Genomic DNA, 20,670 nt, shown 5'->3' on the forward strand with positions numbered 1-20,670 from the left:
AGATAACTGGATTTTATTTAAGAAATAATTAACGATGATTCGTGTATTTTTGCAGGATATACAACGAGGACGAGGATATTTTGCAATTAAATTAATAACGAAGGCCGCAGGCAAAATATCCGAGTCCGTTTCGATAACTTTCAGGGATGTCGGCCAGCAATTCATGTAGAAATGCTCTCCAAAGGTTGCCTGTGGAAATTGACCTTACAACGTATTGTTAAGCAAAGTCTGCTCTGGGTGGATAGAAATTAATAATCTGCCAAATTTCCCCGTTGTAAAATACACGGTCTCCGACGTTCAAACGTTTTGGCCCCGCCATGTTTGTTTACAAATGCACAATTTCGGAGGGGAAAGATTGTAACAGCCGTGACTCACGAGCGTGTATTATTGATACGAGCATGTATTATTGGAAAATAATACATGGTTTTAAACCAATCAAAACTGTCGTTGCATAGCAAACATGGTAGAATCTTGAATAAATCACGAATACGAAAGTTTCGGGTCGACCGGAGCTATGCGAAGAGAGATCACGTGGGTACCGACTACGGATCTTCCCTAGTGTGTATTTATGATATTGAACTCAATGAAACTAGCAAAATTAATCTGTTTCATTTGTCCACGAATTCAGTTGCCCTTGAGACGAATTCTACATGAACTGCTCTGCAGTTCGTTAAATTTGTCTCAAGAGCAACTCAATTCATCACCACGTGAAAGCGACCAAAGCAACATTCAATCCTTGAATGATTTTTAATCTAGACCCCATAACGTCTGAACATAGATTGGAACAAATTATCATGTTCTCCTCCTCCTCCTCCTCCTCCTCCTCCTCCTCCTCCTCCCTCCTCCTCCTCCTCCTCCTTCTCCTCCGTCGTTTAGTCGTTTATGCCTGTACACAAAAAACGACACATAAATAAACAAACAAACCTATTTCTATATATCTAATTACATCACTTTCCTCACATTAACCCACACATACTACATAATTACGTTAACAGGAAAATATGGAGTTTACATGCTGAAGGGCATTGCAATTTATCCTGAAATGTCTCGCACGCGCCCAATATAAACACTGGCTTTTCATCACCATATGATGAGGAAACTTCACACCAGTTATATCAGGCCGACCTACAATAATAGGGGCAATTGTTCAATCTATTTGAATTACATCACAGAAACCGACTCAGTGTGACGGAAGTGACAGAGCCGACACAGATATCGCTATCATACAATTTTGAATACACGCTTGATTTTTTTTCAACAATAATGAAGAATAACAGAGGATGTTTCTTTATACTAAAATGGAGACATTGATGCAACATCATTTAACTGTATTTCAACCATTTCGATCCTGTTTTTATTTCGAGCGAGACGTTTATATTGCGTTTTTCCGAATTCTCCATGGGGACGATCTCGGACAAGTCTAGTAATTTGGGGAAAGGTAGGTAATGTTCGCTGTCGCACCGAAAGTATTGGGGAGAGGGAGGGAGGGGGGTGTTATCAGTTTGGCTTTATACATAGTGCAACGATACATAATCACAGCACAGCACGTGTTTTAACGTTCTCGCGTTGTCGCCCTGTTCTTGCCCCTGCACGTGTTTTAAGGTTCTCGCGTTGTCGCCATATTCTTGGTCCTGCACGTGTTTTAACGTTCTCGCGTTGTCGCCATATTCTTGGTCCTGCACGTGTTTTAAGGTTCTCGCGTTGTCTTTATATTCTTGCTCCTGCAAGTGTTTTAACGTTCTCGCGTTGTCTTTATATTCTTGCTCCTGCAAGTGTTTTAACGTTCTCGCGTTGTCTTTATATTCTTGCTCCTGCAAGTGTTTTAACGTTCTCGCGTTGTCTTTATATTCTTGCTCCTGCACGTGTTTTAATGTTCTCGCATTGTCGTTATATTCTTGCTCCTGCACGTGTTTTAATGTTCTCGCATTGTCTTTATATTCTTGCTCCTGCACGTGTTTTAATGTTCTCGCATTGTCGTTATATTCTTGCTCCTGCAAGTGTTTTAACGTTCTCGCATTGTCTTTATATTCTTGCTCCTGCACGTGTTTTAATGTTCTCGCATTGTCTTTATATTCTTGCTCCTGCAAGTGTTTTAACGTTCTCGCATTGTCTTTATATTCTTGCTCCTGCAAGTGTTTTAACGTTCTCGCATTGTCTTTATATTCTTGCTCCTGCAAGTGTTTTAACGTTCTCGCATTGTCTTTATATTCTTGCTCCTGCAAGTGTTTTAACGTTCTCGCATTGTCTTTATATTCTTGCTCCTGCAAGTGTTTTAACGTTCTCGCATTGTCTTTATATTCTTGCTCCTGCACGTGTTTTAATGTTCTCGCATTGTCTTTATATTCTTGCTCCTGCACGTGTTTTAATGTTCTCGCGTTGTCGTTATATTCTTGCTCCTGCAAGTGTTTTAACGTTCTCGCATTGTCTTTATATTCTTGCTCCTGCACGTGTTTTAATGTTCTCGCATTGTCGTTATATTCTTGCTCCTGCAAGTGTTTTAACGTTCTCGCATTGTCTTTATATTCTTGCTCCTGCAAGTGTTTTAACGTTCTCGCATTGTCGTTATATTCTTGCTCCTGCACGTGTTTTAATGTTCTCGCATTGTCGTTATATTCTTGCTCCTGCAAGTGTTTTAACGTTCTCGCATTGTCTTTATATTCTTGCTCCTGCACGTGTTTTAATGTTCTCGCATTGTCGCCATATTCTTGGTCCTGCACGTGTTTTAAGGTTCTCGCGTTGTCTTTATATTCTTGCTCCTGCACGTGTTTTAAGGTTCTCGCGTTGTCTTTATATTCTTGCTCCTGCAAGTGTTTTAACGTTCTCGCGTTGTCTTTATATTCTTGCTCCTGCAAGTGTTTTAACGTTCTCGCGTTGTCTTTATATTCTTGCTCCTGCACGTGTTTTAATGTTCTCGCATTGTCGTTATATTCTTGCTCCTGCACGTGTTTTAACGATCTCGCGTTCGATACGAGGAAGGACCTAGATTACGAGGAAGGCACGAGAATACGAGGAAGGCACGAGGCTATGAGGAAGGAACGTCACACGACCGTGAAAAAACTGAAGTTTGACTGATGATGCTCTCGAGCTAGCAGTAAATCTAACTTCCCAAAGGTCTGATATCGCTGTTAATCTATGAAATGTGATCTTTCCTGGCCTGTCTATGAGTACAAACGTTTGTTGAGATTGACATGTAATGCACACGAAATGTTGAACCGTTAGAAAACCCTTCCTAGTTTTAACAAAATTTAACGATTGAATAACAATGGTCATATTATGGACTGACACCCTTAGATTTCGCCTTCGTTGTTTAGTTTTTGATTTTGTTAGTTAACTTGATTTTAATTATTATTTCATTTCGAGTTAAAGGTATTCTGCTCAATCTTTTCGGCTACTGTACTTTCCTTTTCAATCTAAGTCAGACGTTCACTAACAAGATGAACAACAAGTTTCTGGTAGACTCAAGTAGCCAGCTTTATTGTTTCTCTATAATGACATTCGTACCGTGATATAGCTTTACAAAGTTAAGACACTCAAACGGTGAGCGGATTTTATTGCCTTGTTGTGTCGTCCTGTAAATAAATATAAATAAAATTTGTTTACTAATCAGTCGTAGTTCTTACTTAAATACGTTTTACATATCGTTCCTGTCATTACTCACAGACTTACTCAGTATGGCGACATTCCCCCCGGAGAAAATCCCTATAACTCCGGCGACATAGGTATAGAATAATCCATAAACCAAGTATCTTCTTTTGATGCTTAAAAAAGGCCACAAAATTACTTTTTGTCGGCTCTAGGAGATATAAGAGGTTTTCCCTTGGTAACAAATTAGAGCACACGTTTTAATCAAGAAAATTGAAATTCAAAGTTGAACCCGCATACTTCATAAAATACGTTTAAAAATACGAAACGAATTTAAAAAATACGGAACGAAAGTAATACAAAAGTCATCTGTCAACTCTGGGTAAGTCTACATATGTAAGGTGCAGCCTTTTGCGCCCTGATCAATTGCCGACACTTTTTCCATTCCGTAATTTCATTTCACCGCCGTAGTTGATCACCCCGGTTGATTCATATGCGTGCCTATTATCTAATTAAAGTGCGTAGATCGGTTGAGTAAGCCCCTGTCCTAACATGTATGTAACGCTCAAGTCTTTCTCCTCAAGCATGAAGAGCCTTTCTATTTCCAATAACATTTTTTTACAAGTGACTGTTTGAACGCGTCGTATATTCTTCGCTAATTGGTTTAAAAGTTTCCATTTCTACATCTGCTGGTTCTTCTTGCAGCCGCCCTAAATCTATTTTTCTAGCTTTCTGACGTCTATTGTTCATAGGCTCTGGGTGTATTTTATCAACCCAAATTAATTAACAGTGATTAATCGCCGTTTAAGAGGCGCAGTGCAGACGTGACTCTTCCGCGAGCCGGTAAGGCATACAGTAAGGCATAAAGAGAATGTAAACGGAGTGGAGACAAGAACAGACAGATACGGAGCGAAGACAGACGAAGTGAAGACATGAAAGGACAAATACAGAGTGAAGACAGACGAGTGAAGACATAAAATGATGAAAACAGGATGAGGAAAGTAACGGACAGAGACGGAGCGATGACAGGCAGAATGGAGACAAGAAAAAACAGATACAGAGTGAAGAAAGAGGAGTGCACTGAGACAGACGGAGTGAAGCAAGAGGAGTGGAGACAGACGGAGTGAAGAAAGAGGAGTGGAGACAGACGGAGTGGAGACAGACGGAGTGGAGATATGAATAGACAGATACAGAGTGGAGACAGACGGAGTGGAGACAGGAAAAGACAGATAAAGAGCGAGGACAGACGGAGTGGAGACAGGAATAGACAGATACGGGCGAAGACAGACGGAGTGGAGACAGACGAAGTGGAGACAGACGAGTGGAGACAGACGGAGTGGAGACATGAAAGGACAAATACAGAGTGAAGACAGACGAGTGAAGACATAAAATGATGAAAACAGGATGAGGAAAGTAACGGACAGAGACGGAGCGATGACAGGCAGAATGGAGACAAGAAAAAACAGATACAGAGTGAAGAAAGAGGAGTGCACTGAGACAGAGTGAGTGGAGACAGACGAGTGGAGACAGACGGAGTGGAGACAGAAATAGACAGATACGGGCGAAGACAGACGGAGTGGAGACAGACGAAGTAGATACAGACGAGTGGAGACAGGAAAAGACAGATACGGCGTGAAGACAGACGGAGGTGAGACAGGAAAAGACAGATACGGCGTGAAGACAGACGGAGGTGAGACAGGAATAGACAGATACGGTGTGAAGACAGACGGAGTGGAGACAGACGAAGTGGAGACAGACGGAGTGCAGGCAGACGAAGTGGAGACAGACAAGTGGAGACAGACGGAGTGGAGACAGACGAAGTGGAGACAGACGGAGTGGAGACAGACGGAGTGGAGACAGACGAAGTGGATACAGACGAGTGGAGACAGACGGAATGGAGACAGACGAAGTGGATACAGACGAGTGGAGACAGACGGAGTGGAGACAGACGAAGTGGATACAGACGAGTGGAGACAGGAAAAGACAGATACGGCGTGAAGACAGACGGAGTGGAGACAGGAATAGATAGATACGGCGTGGAGACAGACGGAGTGGAGACAGACGGAGTGGAGACAGACGGAGTGGAGACAGACTGAGTGGAGACAGACGGAGTGGGGACAGAAGGAGTGAAGACAGACAGACGGAGTGGAGACAGACAGAGTGGAGACAGACGGAGTGGAGACAGACGGAGTGGAGACAGACGGAATGGAGACAGACGGAGTGGAGACAGACGGAGTGGAGACAGACGGAATGGAGACAGACGGAATGGAGACAGACGGAGTGGAGACAGACGGAGTGGAGACAGACGGAATGGAGACAGACGGAGTGGGGACAGACGGAGTGGGGACAGACGGAATGGAGACAGACGGAGTGGAGACAGACGGAGTGGAGACAGACGGAATGGAGACAGACGGAGTGGAGACAGACGGAGTGGGGACAGACGGAATGGAGACAGACGGAGTGGAGACAGACGGAGTGGGGACAGACGGAATGGAGACAGACGGAGTGGAGACAGACTGAGTGGAGACAGACGGAGTGGGGACAGAAGGAGTGAAGACAGAAGGAGTGAAGACAGACGGAGTGGAGACAGACAGAGTGGAGACAGACGGAGTGGAGACAGACGGAGTGGAGACAGACGGAATGGAGACAGACGGAGTGGAGACAGACGGAGTGGGGACAGAAGGAGTGAAGACAGAAGGAGTGAAGACAGACGGAGTGGAGACAGACAGAGTGGAGACAGACGGAGTGGAGACAGACGGAGTGGAGACAGACGGAATGGAGACAGACGGAGTGGAGACAGACGGAGTGGAGACAGACGGAATGGAGACAGACGGAGTGGAGACAGACGGAGTGGAGACAGAAGGAGTGGAGACAGACGGAGTGGGGACAGACGGAGTGGGGACAGGAATAGACAGATACGGAGTGGGGACAGGGATAGACAGATACGGAGTGGAGACAGGGATAGACAGATACGGAGTGGAGACAGGAATAGACAGATACGGAGTGGAGACAGGAATAGACAGATACGGAGTGGAGACAGGAATAGACAGATACGGAGTGGAGACAAATGGGGTTGAGACCGTATCGGATATAGGCGTGAGGTTACTCCGGGTTCTCCGGTTTCCTTACACATTAAGATTTCGGAAAATCAAGAGGGTTATAATTTAAGTTATACGTCACATGTTTCATAATTGTTGTTAAATTAATGCATAATCATTTTCTTGCGACTATGTGATGTAAATGCTTATGCGAAAGGGATATCTCTGTCTTTTTATAAAAAAGGGGATTTGACAGGAAACCCACATAAAGATTTACACAACGGCTAAATATGAACATAAATCACAAGGTCCTTGTCTGGGGGAACTATGACGAATGGCCGATTGTCCGAAACTTGATACCAGTGTTTCTGTACTCCGACAGACCGATTCCTGAGTGTTAAGCTGTAGTTTTATTTACGACATCGTTCTGGTAGCAACAATAACATGATTGTTCGTCCTCTCAGATAGACCAACTATTTAACTCGGGATCGGCATCAAATCATGTGACTGCCAACACAGCACATGACTGCCAACAAAATACAGGACCGACAACAAAACACAGGACTGACAACAAAATACAGGACTGACAACAAAACACAGGACCGACAACAAAACACAGGACTGACAACAAAACACAGGACTGACAAAAAAATACAGGACTGACAACAAAACACAGGACTTAAAACAAAACACAGGACTGACAACAAAACACATGACCGACAACAAAACACAGGACTGACAACAAAATACAGGACTGAAAACAAAACACAGGACTGAAAAAAAAACACAGGACTGACAACAAAATACAGGACCGACAACAAAACACAGGACCGACAACAAAATACAGGACTGAAAACAAAACACAGGACTGACAACAAAATACAGGACCGACCACAAAACACAGGACCGACAACAAAATATAGGACTGACAACAAAATACAGGACTGACAAAAAAACACAGGACTGACAACAAAACACAAGACCAACAACAAAACACAGGACCGACAACAAAATACAGGACCGACAACAAAATACAGGACCGACAACACAATACAGGACTAACAACAAAACACATGACTGACAACAAAACACAGGACCGACAACAAAACACAAGACCAACAACAAAACACAGGACCGACAACAAAATACAGGACTGACAACAAAACACAAGACCAACAACAAAACACAGGACCGACAACAAAATACAGGACGGACAACAAAATACAGGACCGACAACAAAACACAGGACTGACAACAACAAAAATACAGGACTGATAACAAAACACAGGACTGATAACAAAACACAGGACCGACAACAAAACACAGGACCGACAACAAAATACAGGACTGACAAAAAAACACAGAACGGACAACAAAACACAGGACCGACAACAAAACACAGGGCTGACAACAAAACACGTATGTGTTAAACCGTTATAATGTATATTGGTTTTGGTGAAGTTAGGGAACAAACTACGATAATATTGACCATGATTGTTAGAAAATATGTCATAGTTGTCAAACCGGGTTTTGTTGTCTGTTATTGTCACCCGATCGTGCGATAGTGAATGAAGACGAATAACTATCGCAACGTAAGATATACTACCAGCGCCCCCTAGTGGCATTCTCGTCGGTTAGTAACATTCGATAACTCTTCGGTTTTATTGTCCTTGGGAACATCCTAATTCTTATCTATAATTTGTGTTTAGTCTCTTCCAGCTACAGAAAAAAAGAGATAACTTCAAGAAGTATAATGAACAACTGTAACGACACATGACAAAACCAATCATAGCTATATTATTGATACGATAGGTTTTCATCATTTATTTCGAATGATTGGCTATGACGTCATCGTTTTCTGATAACGATGTCATAACCTTTGAATTAGGCGGTAAGCCGTCACAACCATCTTTATATCGTAGATGAAATGATACGTCTCTTTCTTATCGTGACGGCCAGGTCTTTGACATATTGATTATATATATCGCATTGCTGTGTATAAATATCCACATCAACACTCATTGGCTGAAATATGAGTACGTCTGATACCTGTAAGAGATTTAGGGAGATTTACAGATCCCTTGTCTGGCGCACGCGACCTTGATCCAATCTTAGAGGTATGGGTCGGAGTTTGAGTGTTAGAAAAACAATGGAACTCTCGCGAGACTTGCTATCTCTATTATCATCCTGACAGTTTAAGTCGGATACTTGTAGCAACAAGGAGGAACAAGAATCAATTTGTTGTCTGTCCCGTCCGCGGGAGGGTTAGAGTGCCCGGGGGGCAGGGACTTGTCTACATCCATCTGTCTAGTGCTAACGTGTCCCGACGTAGGTCACAGTCTCGGGCGCCATATCACCGCCATAATGATGTCACGATGACGTAACCAGAACGTGCAATAATTCTAGAAACATTGAGAGGAGCAGTTCTTGATGTTTTTTCTAAAACTTCGGACCGTATTTTTGCTGTCACTTATTTAATGTAGTAGGAAGTCTCACGCGATGGTTTCCGCGAGTTTCGTGACTATCTACATAATCCTAAGGACCTTGGAGAAAGATTCGACAGTTCCTATAAATTGGGGTTACTAAGGACTCGCTAATCCTCTGACCCTTCAACACCTTTGTTGGCAACAATCGAAAAATAGTCGGGACAAGACACAGAACAGCAAACAAATGATATCAGTCAGTAAATATACATCACTGCGCTGGGTTCAGGGGAGGTAACTCATGGGAGGAAGCTAAGTATTTTGTCGTTTTTATCGCTTAGCCAATATAATAAACTGTATTCCCGACAGTTGAGCCTGTCTGAGTGTATAAGGCTCTATTTCTGTGGAAATCTATAAAATACATTCTTGATCATTTGACGGGTGACAATAAAACACTGGTTATTACGCGATCCTAGTAATCTGTGAGCTACAAACTATCTCGTTAATGAATAAAGGAGGGGACAAACAGACAGACGGAAGTGATGAAGAATTCCAATGCATCTGTCTGATTGATGGTCGTGTCGATCCGGATTAGGCTATTTGTATTTATTAGCTAAATAATTTCACATAATAAAGGTACATATACATTCTATTACGCATGGCCGAATATATTTCATGGCTGGCCAGAAATAATATACATCTCAAGATTCATTCCCACTTTATATGATCCACTGCCGGATTATACAGGACTGACTGGCCTTAAATTTAGATAGCGCCAAGTGCCGGGTTAGCTTTTACAACGCCGTTTACAGTCATCCATCAGAGTAAAGTATAGAATGATATATTTAACATAATATCCGTTTTATCATAGATAAAGAAAGTGAAAAGCATGATTATACAATGTTATGACAGAGGTCCAGTCAGTGAGAGCATAATGCCGAGCGATACTACCATCAATATCTATCTCATTTCTAGACGGCCTAACCCCGGTGGACGGCTGCGGCGCTGAGGATAGACCTTGTTATATAGGAAGATGACGAGGTATTGGGATCAATCGTGTTAAATAAACAAGACGAACGAGATTGGGGTAATATCTTAGAACTGTGTGGTTGTTAATGGGGAGTTAGGTATTAGGGAACACGATAATGTTGGTCAGCACAGGGACATGAAAACTGAATTACTACAGGATGAAGATTATGATTGGTCAGCACAGGGACATGAAAACTGAATTACTACAAGATGAAGATTATCATTGGTCAGCACAGGGACATGAAAACTGAATTACTACAAGATGAAGATTATCATTGGTCAGCACAGGGACATGAAAACTGAATTACTACAAGATGAAGATTATCATTGGTCAGCACAGGGACATGAAAACTGAATTACTACAGGATGAAGATTATCCTTGGTCAGCACAGGGACATGAAAACTGAATTACTTCAGGATGAAAATTATCATTGGTCAACACAGGGACATGAAAACTGAATTATTACAGGATGAAGATTATCATTGGTTAGCACAGGGACATGGAAACCATATCAGAACAGGATAACATGACCTTTTGTTTAATACTGATTATAAAATTGATTAACACAGGGACATGAACAATCAATTTACTCAATGCATCTCGTGAATATTGAATTCCTATTACTCGGAATGAAAGCGTTAGAAAGCTCAGTGATACGGAAGCTGAACAGAACAAAGATGTGAGAACTTATTATCAGTACGAAGGAGGACAGCTCTGGAGATCACAAACATGAAAACTAAACGATCACGTGATCATCACGTGATCATCACGTGATCACGTGTCCAGTTGTATACTGTACTTATATCTGTAGCAGTCTTAGTTTTAATCAAATGGGATGGATGATCTAGGCCTACTTAATTCCATAATATCTATGTAGTAATGTATTACTTTCGAACCACACGTGTATGTCAATGTAAATATTGGCGGTGTCTGGTGTTGGTTGTAAGCACTGTGTTAGGCAGCCATGTCTAATTAGGGAGGCTACATGTCGGAAATGACGTAGCTACGTTATCTTTAGGAGCTCCGCAGTAAATGTTTCCCCAGGACACGAACACCGGTGATATATATCTATGATACTCCATGGACCATGCCAACCACACGAAGGAATGACAGCAATTAGTTCATTTTTATTGTCCTAAAAACCATCCATAGTCTAGTATTTTAGTAAATGTAATAAAAGATAAGATTTAATTCCCCTTTTCATTGAAGTATGGTGAGCGAGATGGATGTCGGTGAGAGTGAGATGGGAATATCAATTGGTTGTAATTCCGCTACATTTAAAAGAGATGGGTCCCTCCTTGGTTGCTCAGTAAAACCGCTGTGATTGTCGACTGTGCTGGCGATGATCCGTGTAACTGTCATGTCAGCTAGTCATTACTGTCGCCCGCCATTTGCCGTACTTCCCACCTCTCTATGGACAATTACACTCCGTGTAGCGATTCCCACGCATACAGCGCCGGTCTGCTCTTCTCACTTCCGCCAACACCAGGACTTCGATAACGATACACCGGAAGTGTTTCTATCGACAGGCCGGAAGTAGAAACTGCGTTTTCTGAAAGCAGTTTTACGTACCGGATATGAAATTTTAGGCATTCCGAAAGTATCACCGAGTAGATATCACATTGACCCGCAAATATCAGCGTTATAGAAAAAATGGTGATCGGTATATTTCCTAAGTAAGAGCGATGTGTTCATATTTTTTAACATTACAACATTTAAAAACGAACACGCCGCAACAGTGTTATTTGTTTTTTTGTTTTTTGTTTTTTTTTCTGTTTGTTTGTTTGTTTGTTTGTTTTTGTTTTTTGTTTTTGTTTTTTTTTAATACTCGCTTTATGACAACGAAGTGTTAAGTGGACTTTTTCGGCAGTTTATGATAGAAGAAGAATTAATGGGGATCGTTCCAACGGTTACACGCTATTTATATTGGTTCATACTGACCGAGGATGTTGATATGTGTGTAATATACTATAAATATGTTGATAATTCCCGTGAAGGATATACATTGTACCATTAGAATATTTTGCGCCCGGCTTGAAGATGCTAAAATCCAACACACCAATTTGTACCGCCCTCGGTGAGTAGTCGGATTTCCGGACATACCTTTTCCGACTCGATAGTTAGGTATGATGTATTATTTCCGTAAATAGTCGAATAATCGTCAGCGTATTAACATTCTTCAATTAAATAATTTGACAAAGTTTGTGGCTGATTCTGATCTATTATCTAACGCTTTGTACGTATTAGGACCATTTCCTGGGTACTTGTTTGACCTTCCACAATACGGAAAGTGTCAGATAAAACCACTTACTTTGAACTGCATGATTACGTAGATATTTTCATGGACCCTTTCGCTTCAAGCCCAAACTAAAAGTGGGATTACTAGAATTAATGAGACATGTTTCGTAAGATAACATTGATGTGAAATCAATAAAGTTTAATTTTTTAACTTTAATCTCGGATATTTGTACTCCAGATCCTCAGATTGGCCCTTACTTGTTTACATACGGGCTGTGTTATTAGCGTACGTGCCTCCCATCCTTCCTCCATCGGGAGTTTTGATAGGAAGCCAGAACGAGGCCAGAGGGAGATATGGGAAAGTATATAGTATCCGGGGAAGGTTATCAGAGCCCATCAGTCGCTCTCAGAGCTACTCGGTCCTCATTATAAGGTGATTAATTTTACTTAAAAGTAGTAGCAATGTTGAACATTTTATCCGACATCATTCTGAGTTACCTTGGTAAAGTTTCAAATGCAATTACCACGTGCCCGGGTTGTCTTGGTTACGGTTTAAATGACGCGGAACTGGAAACAGTCTCGTCTGATTGTGAAGAGTGCACGTTATTTTTATATTGACATGTTTTTGCATAAGAAGTAAATCCCGGATCATTTAATCATGCGGTGTTCGCTATAGATATGAAGCCTGTTTAAAAGAAATTATAAACGTCTGTAAATAGTTTTGCCCACCTGGCAAAATTTTAAAAGTTTTAACCAAGATAGCGCTCCAGGACGAGCACCAATTGACCCAGCGCCTTACGTAACACTTGGGAGAACGTCGTCGTTCTCTCGATAACAGTTTACATCAAATAGATAGAGACAGGAAAACTAACCTATATATCTCACCGGTAGAATTTCTTAACTGTCCTACATTTACCAAAACACGAACGAGACAAACCAGACTCTTGGTTTTGCGTTTGCTTGTTTGTTTGGTTTTATTATTATTTTTATTATTCATTTGTTGAATTATTTATTATTTATTTATTTATTAATCTATTTATTTATTGAGGCATAAATGCATCTGATCATTTATTTACGCAACCCGTGTCATGGTCTGATCACGCATTGCTACTGCTATAAAGACGTTAGCTTTGCGTTTATAGGACCGTAACACTGTGTGCTAGAGTAATGACTAGACTAGTAGAGAAATCCTTTTACAATGCCTAACGCCATTTTGTAATGTTCTAAGAAAAGTAGCCTTAACATTGTCTAAATGATATCAGTGACGTCACAATAGTCGTAAAGCGACCAACTGGTGTAACATTGCGCCCCTATATGTTATTCGGTGGTAGGATTCAGAGCGTATTTAAATATGATGTACTTGTATATATGCCAGTTAGGGGAGGATGCATGCTTTTAAGGGCTGCATGTCTTTTAGAGAGAAGAGTCTGACACCTTATGGCCGGTAAAAGTACGCGTTCCTCATTAACAGTAAATGTTCCTTCTGTCCGCCAAAATGTAGGTATTTATATATACAGCAGATACATGTTGACAGAATATTATCACATAGCAGGTGTCTTGTTTTCAAACTACAGTTTGAAGAGGTTATGTTTGATAACTCGTCCTTCTCTCACCACCAGCCTTGTGAGGGCCAACACATCTACTCTTGGTGATGCTCATTGTTTGGCGTTGTTAAGCTCTAAATCTGATGTCAATTTCCACGCAAATTCTTCCTCGTTACGTCACGATAAGTCAATTTTCGATTTTTTAGGGGTCGGTTGTCAGAGGTGAATTGGGTTCCACAAGGGAACGCTGACCTAATATAGCTTCTGTGTGGAAGAGAAGGGGGCCGAACGTGACCCGGTGTTGGCGAGGTTAGATGGAGATGGGTGTGTTGACAGAGAAACTTCACATATGTTTAAAACAAAGTTTATATAGACAAATGTAGATATTGGTGCGGTGGCCTACATCTCTATACAGGCGCCATCTGGCGGTACGATAACAAGTGAGCGAACCTTACCAATAATCAGTAAAACTTACGTTCTGTAGACATCGCTGATGAAGTCTGTCCTGTATCAGGATGTCTTAATCTGTCTCCTAATGCAGATCGGTTCCTTCTGTATGAGAATTTAAACTACGCTAGAAAATTCAAATCTTTAACATTCTGATCAACAACACGTGGTTCACATATGACAGTAACACAAATGACGAAGGAAGACAATGTTGTGACTCGTGTGTGACTCGTGTGTGACTCGTGCTCTGACCGGGCCTCGAACCCACGATCTAAAGCACCTAATCGCCTAGCCAAAACTACCCGCAGCTTATACCACTGCGCCACATCCGCGCATTCTATCAACACTATATAATATATATATAGAGAGAGAGAGTGTGTATATCTATTTGCCTTTTTCTTGTAACACGTGCAGAACGGTAAATCGTTGACCTTCTTCAAACATCCGAAAATGTAAGCAACGCCGATGAAGACGCGGCTTTGAACTGTAGCTGAACGCTACATTTAAGATGCCGTGGTACATTTCTCGCCATGACCATGTAAGTAATGATATTCATCACACTGGGCTAAGATCTGATAAAGAACAAGCTTTTGATCACTTTAGTTAAAGTTCTGTAGGCTTTGAATCGTACATACAGGCCATTACAAGGGCAGCGAAACTCCTATTGTACTCTATACCTGTACTGCGGGAGGGGGGCAATGGTACGACGGCTTGAAACGGACATCATCAAAAAAAGGTACTGCGTTCGAACGCAATATTATTATTAGTATGGATGCTATATAGTCTATGGCTACGCCACTGGTTAAATCTGAATACTTAGGACATACATGTAAAAAGTGAAATTTATCCTCAACCTCGTTTTGTGTGCAATTGTCACAAAGTCTATTATTCCCACCAATGCTTCTACCTGCGTAGACAAACGTAGCTTAGTTATTGCAATTCTATGTTGGTCAATGATTAGATTAAGTAATATTGTAAAGTGATATTGTCTATTAGATACTTATACCATTTACTAGAAACATTTAAAGAGTTGTATAGGGTTTGTTGGTCCTGATCAAGGGTAATAAAGTGATGTCGGAAGGAGCATGTCTCATCCCTATCAAACATAATCCAAGTTCAAAAAGTTTCTCTTTTACAAACACTGGCCGATTAGATTTCAGATAATCTTTTTCAGTTTCCATTGACCAAAAAAAATTCTTTAAAATACAATTATCATGATTTAATAGCTTAAGTCAATATTTTGTTATTCCAAAAATGTGCTCATTAGCCAAAGGCAATCGACCTAATTCAACATAAACCGTAGCATTACAGGTAGATTTCTCCAGAGTATTTTCACAGAATTCCAATTGGATCCTTTCTACTACTGTGTAATTAGACCTTCGCCATATTTCATAAGAATAATTGAAAACAATTCCAACAAATGTATCAAAAAGGTCTAACAATGACTTAATAGTTAATTGAATGCCGTTACATTTGAACCGTAAAGCGAAAAGTGCTTTACGACCCAGATGAGCTACATGTTTGACCATATAGTTAAAGTTATTATCATTAAACCTAAACAGAGTAGCGAAGAAAACAAAAATTGTCACGATGTCAATATGATTGTCATTATATTTCCTGTCTTTTATACAGCCGTCATATCTATATTCACTTCTAGTTTCCATTTATTGGAGTAAACAAAACTAAATCATCAATTCTCAAAAGGTAATTGGTGGCACCATTTTCAATTAAACTATTTTTAATATCATTAAGAAGTGAATAAAAAAGTAAAAGGGACAATATTTCGCCTTGCGTTAATCCGACATTGTTTGTGGAATAATTTGAGCATTTGCCGTTAATTAATACGGAGGAATAAGGACTTAACTGTCTTCAGAAATTTACTTCTGATGCCCAACTTTGATAGCTTATACCACAGACTTATCCTAACAAATGTCGTCAGAAATCATCAAAACAGCAATATAATCTCTTTTTTTTCTGACAAAGTTTTTGAAATAATTGAAAGCAAAACTAGCGTCAACAGTACTAACTCCGGGACGCAATCCAAATTGGGCTTTCGTTAAACTATTGTTTTGTACATACGTTTAATAAGTGTGGTGATAACAAGGTTTACATAGATAACTTATTTAACTTATGCCTTTAAGTTATCCGGGTCACTACGGAAACATTTTTTATGTACATGTACAATAATGGCAGAGGACCAGTCACTTGGTGTGTATCCTGAATATATTACGTTATCAAATAGTCATTGTATGACCTAGGCGGCCCGGGTTCGATTCCCCGATCGGACGGGACAAGTATGGGGTCACCTGCCCGGCCACGTGGGTTTTCCCCGGGTACTCCAGTTTCCTCCTACAGGAAGACCCGTGACGCACTTCCATCCGGGCCAACAAGTGTGATTAATTTATGTTGATATAATTTGTTTCGCAATTGTTGTAAATTACATAAACATTATATTGACATTGTGCAAACAAGTAACTATCTAAATTTTGCCAGACCTGGGCCCTTACCATAGCTTCGTATTTCAAATATAGAATCAAGTTTGGAACAGATACCAAACTTTAATTTACTTTTAAAGCACAAACAATACGCGTATAGGTCACAATTGTTGACCCAGATGTATATTCTGGCATCATGCAGACTTAACGAGCTCGTGCGCGAGTGTAGTCACGCGCAATCCAGGTACGTGTTCAAGGTGTTACCAGGGTCGGAAGGGCATGTTGAAAAAATATCTTGGAGGAATGCCAAAAGGTGATGTACGATGAAATAAGGGGTTCCTACAGTAATGTCAAAGGTTTTTGACGTGCTGAAAATACCGGTGTCAGGGAGGTACGTCAAAGGTTAGGGACGTGCTCAAAATAGGGGAGTCAGGGAGGTACGTCAAAGGTTAGAGACGTGCTGAAAATAGGGGAGTCAGGGAGGTCCGTCAAAGGTTAGGGACGTGCTGAAAATAGGAGTGTCAGGGAGGTATGTCAAAGGTTAGGGACGTGCTGAAAAAAAGGGTTGTCAGGGGAATGTCAAAGGTTAGGGACGTGCTGAAAATAGGGGTATCAAGGGGAATATCAAAGGTTAGGGACGTGCTGAAAATAGGAGTGTCAGGGAGGTATGTCAAAGGTTAGGGACGTGCTGAAAAAAAAGGGTTGTCAGGGGAATGTCAAAGGTTAGGGACGTGCTGAAAATAGGGGTATCAGGGAGGTACGTCAAAGGTTAGGGACGTGCTGAAAATAGGGTATCAAGGGGAATGTCAAAGGTTAGGGACGTGTGAAAATAGGGGTATCAAGGGGAATGTCAAAGGTTAGGGACGTGCTGAAAATAGGGGTATCAGAGAGGTATGTCAAAGGTTAGGGACGTGCTGAAAATAGGAGTGTCAGGGAGGTACGTCAAAGGTTAGGGACGTGATGAAAATAGGGGTATCAAGGGGAATGTCAAAGGTTAGGGACGTGATGAAAATAGGGGTATCAAGGGGAATGTCAAAGGTTAGGGACGTGCTGAAAATAGGAGTGTCAGGGAGGTACGTCAAAGGTTAGGGACGTGCTGAAAATAGGGGTATCAAGGGGAATGTCAAAGGTCAGGGACGTGCTGAAAATACGGGAGTCAGGGAGGTATGTCAAAGGTTAGGGACGTGCTGAAAATAGGGGTCAGGGGGGTTGTCAAAGGTCAACACAGTGTTACAAAGGTAAATACGAAGGTAAAGGAGGAATATCAAAGATCAACAGAGTGTTTCAAAGATAAAGGGGAAGGTTAGGGGGTGTCAAAGGTCATCAGTGTTACAAAGATAAACAGGAAAGTCAGAAAGTCAGAGAGGAATGTCAAAGGTCAACACAGTGTGACAAAGGTAAAACGGAAGGTCGGGGGGGGGGGGGGGGGGGGAGGGGGGGTCAAAGGTCGACAGAGTGTTACAAAGGTAAATACAAAGGTCAAGGAGGAATATCAAAGGTCAACACAGTGTTTCAAAGATAAAGGGAAAGGTCAGGGGCTGTCAAAGGTCAACACAGTGTTACAAAGATAAAGGGGAAGGTCAGGGGCTGTCAAAGGTCAACACAGTGTTACAAAGGTAAATACAAAGGTCAAGGAGGAATGTCAAAGGTCAACAACGTGTTCTAAAGGTAAAAAGGAAGTTCAGGGAGGTATGTCAAAGGTCAACAGGGTGTTACAATGGTATAAAGGATGGTCAGGGGGATGTCAAAGACTAACAGAATGTAACAATGGCAAAAAAGAATATCAGAGAGGAATGTCAAAGGGAGATGAAGGCGGAATATTTAGTACAGGAGACACTGGGGTGGGGAGATGTAGGCGGAATATTTAGTACAGGAGACACTAGGGTGGGGAGATGTAGGCGGAATATTTAGTACAGGAGACACTAGGGTGGGGAGATGTAGGCGGAACATTTATTACAGGCGACACTAGGGTGGGGAGATGTAGGCGGAATATTTAGTACAGGCGACACTAGGGTAGGGAGATGTAGGCGGAACATTTAGTACACGAGAGACTAGGTTGGGGAGATGTAGGCGGAATATTTAGTACAGGCGACACTAGGGTAGGGAGATGTAGGCGGAATATTTAGTACAGGAGACACTAGGGTAGGGAGATGTAGGCGGAATATTTAGTACAGGCGACACTAGGGTGGGGAGATGTAGGCGGAATATTTAGTACAGGAGACACTAGGGTAGGGTGATGTAGGCGGAATAGTTAGTACAGGCGGCACTAGGGTAGGGAGATGTAGGCGGAATATTTAGTACAGGAAACACTAGGTTGGGGAGATGTAGGCGGAATATTTAGTACAGGCGACACTAGGGTAGGGAGATGTAGGCGGAATATTTAGTACAGGGAACACTAGGGTAGGGAGATGTAGGCGGAATATTTAGTACAGGGAACACTAGGGTGGGGAGATGTAGGCGGAATATTTAGTATAGGCGACACTAGGGTAGGGATATGTAGGCGGAATATTTAGTACAGGGAACACTAGGGTATAGAGATGTAGGCGGAACATTTAGTACAGGGAACACCAGGGTAGGGAAATGTAGGCGGAATATTTAGTACAGGCGACACTAGGGTAGGGAGATGTAGGCGAAATATTCAGTACAGGCGACACTAGGGTTAGGATATGTAGACGGAATATTTAGTACAGGAGACACTAGGGTAGGGAGATGTAGGCGGAATATTTAGTTCAGATGTCACTAGGGTAGGGAGATGTAGGCGGAATATTTAGTACAGGGAACACTAGGGTAGGGAAATGTAGGCGGAATATTTAGTACAGGAGACACTAGGGTGGGGAGATGTAGGCGGAATATTTAGTTCAGATGTCACTAGGGTAGGGAGATGTAGGCGGAATATTTAGTACAGGCGACACTAGGGTTGGGAGATGTAGGCGGAATATTTAGTACAGGCGACACTAGGGTAGGGAAATGTAGGCGGAATATTCAGTACAGGAGACACTAGGGTAGGGAGATGTAGGTTGAATATTTAGTACAGGCGACACTAGGATAGGGAGATGTAGGCGGGGTATTTAGTACAGGCGACACTAGGGTTGGGAGATGTAGGCGGGATATTTAATACAGGCGACACTAGGGTAGGGAAATGTAGGCGGACTATTTAGTACAGGCGACACTAGGGTAGGGAGATGTAGGTTGAATATTTAGTACAGGCGACACTAGGATAGGGAGATGTAGGCGGGGTATTTAGTACAGGCGACACTAGGATAGGGAGATGTTGGCGGAATATTTAGTACAGGGAACACTAGGGTGGGGAGATGTAGGCGGGGTATTAAGTACAGGGAACACTAGGGTGGGGAAATGTAGGCGGAATATTTAGTACCGGTGACACTAGGGTAGGGTGATGTAGGCGGAATATTTAGTACAGGCGACACTAGGGTAGGGAGATGTAGGCGGGGTATTTAGTACAGGAGACACTAGGGTAGGGAGATGTAGGCGGAATATTTAGTACACGAGACACTAGGTTGGGGAGATGTAGGCGGAATATTTAGTAGAAGAGACACTAGGGTAGGGAGATGTAGGCGGAATATTTAGTACAGGAGACACTAGGGTAGGGAAATGTAGGCGGAATATTTAGTACAGGCGACACTAGGGTAGGGAAATGTAGGCGGAATATTTAGTACAGGCGACACTAGGGTAGGGAGATGTAGGCGGAATATTTAGTACAGGCGACACTAGGGTAGGGAAATGTAGGCGGGGTATTTAGTACAGACGACACTAGGGTAGGGAGATGTAGGCGGAATATTTAGTACAGGGAACACTAGGGTAGGGAAATGTAGGCGGAATATTTAGTACAGGCGACACTAGGGTAGGGAGATGTAGGCGGAATATTTAGTACAGGAGACACTAGGGTAGGGAGATGTAGGCGGAATAGTGAGT

At 41.9% G+C, this 20,670-nt stretch overlaps 2 protein-coding genes across 2 annotated transcripts in view; one reads left to right on the top strand and one right to left on the bottom strand.

Annotated features, from left to right (window-relative positions):
- Positions 1-1,508: 1,508 nt before the first annotated feature.
- On the bottom strand, positions 1,509-4,332 carry LOC117339768 (sex-determining region Y protein-like). Its single transcript, XM_033901482.1, has 2 exons — positions 4,267-4,332; positions 1,509-2,846 (listed from the first exon to the last, which is right to left on the bottom strand). Exons 1-2 carry the CDS (start codon positions 4,330-4,332, stop codon positions 1,509-1,511), a joined length of 1,404 nt encoding a protein of 467 aa, XP_033757373.1.
- A 1,890-nt stretch (positions 4,333-6,222) lies between these two features.
- The window catches only part of LOC117339769, a 28,025-nt gene continuing 13,577 nt past the window's right edge, over positions 6,223-20,670 (top strand). Inside the window, exon 1 of the mRNA XM_033901483.1 lies at positions 6,223-6,678. Coding sequence (XP_033757374.1) covers positions 6,223-6,678 — 456 coding nt within the window. The remainder of the gene's footprint in view (positions 6,679-20,670) is intronic.

Source organism: Pecten maximus, chromosome 12 (assembly GCF_902652985.1).
Source record: "Pecten maximus chromosome 12, xPecMax1.1, whole genome shotgun sequence".
NCBI lineage: Eukaryota > Metazoa > Mollusca > Bivalvia > Pectinida > Pectinidae > Pecten > Pecten maximus.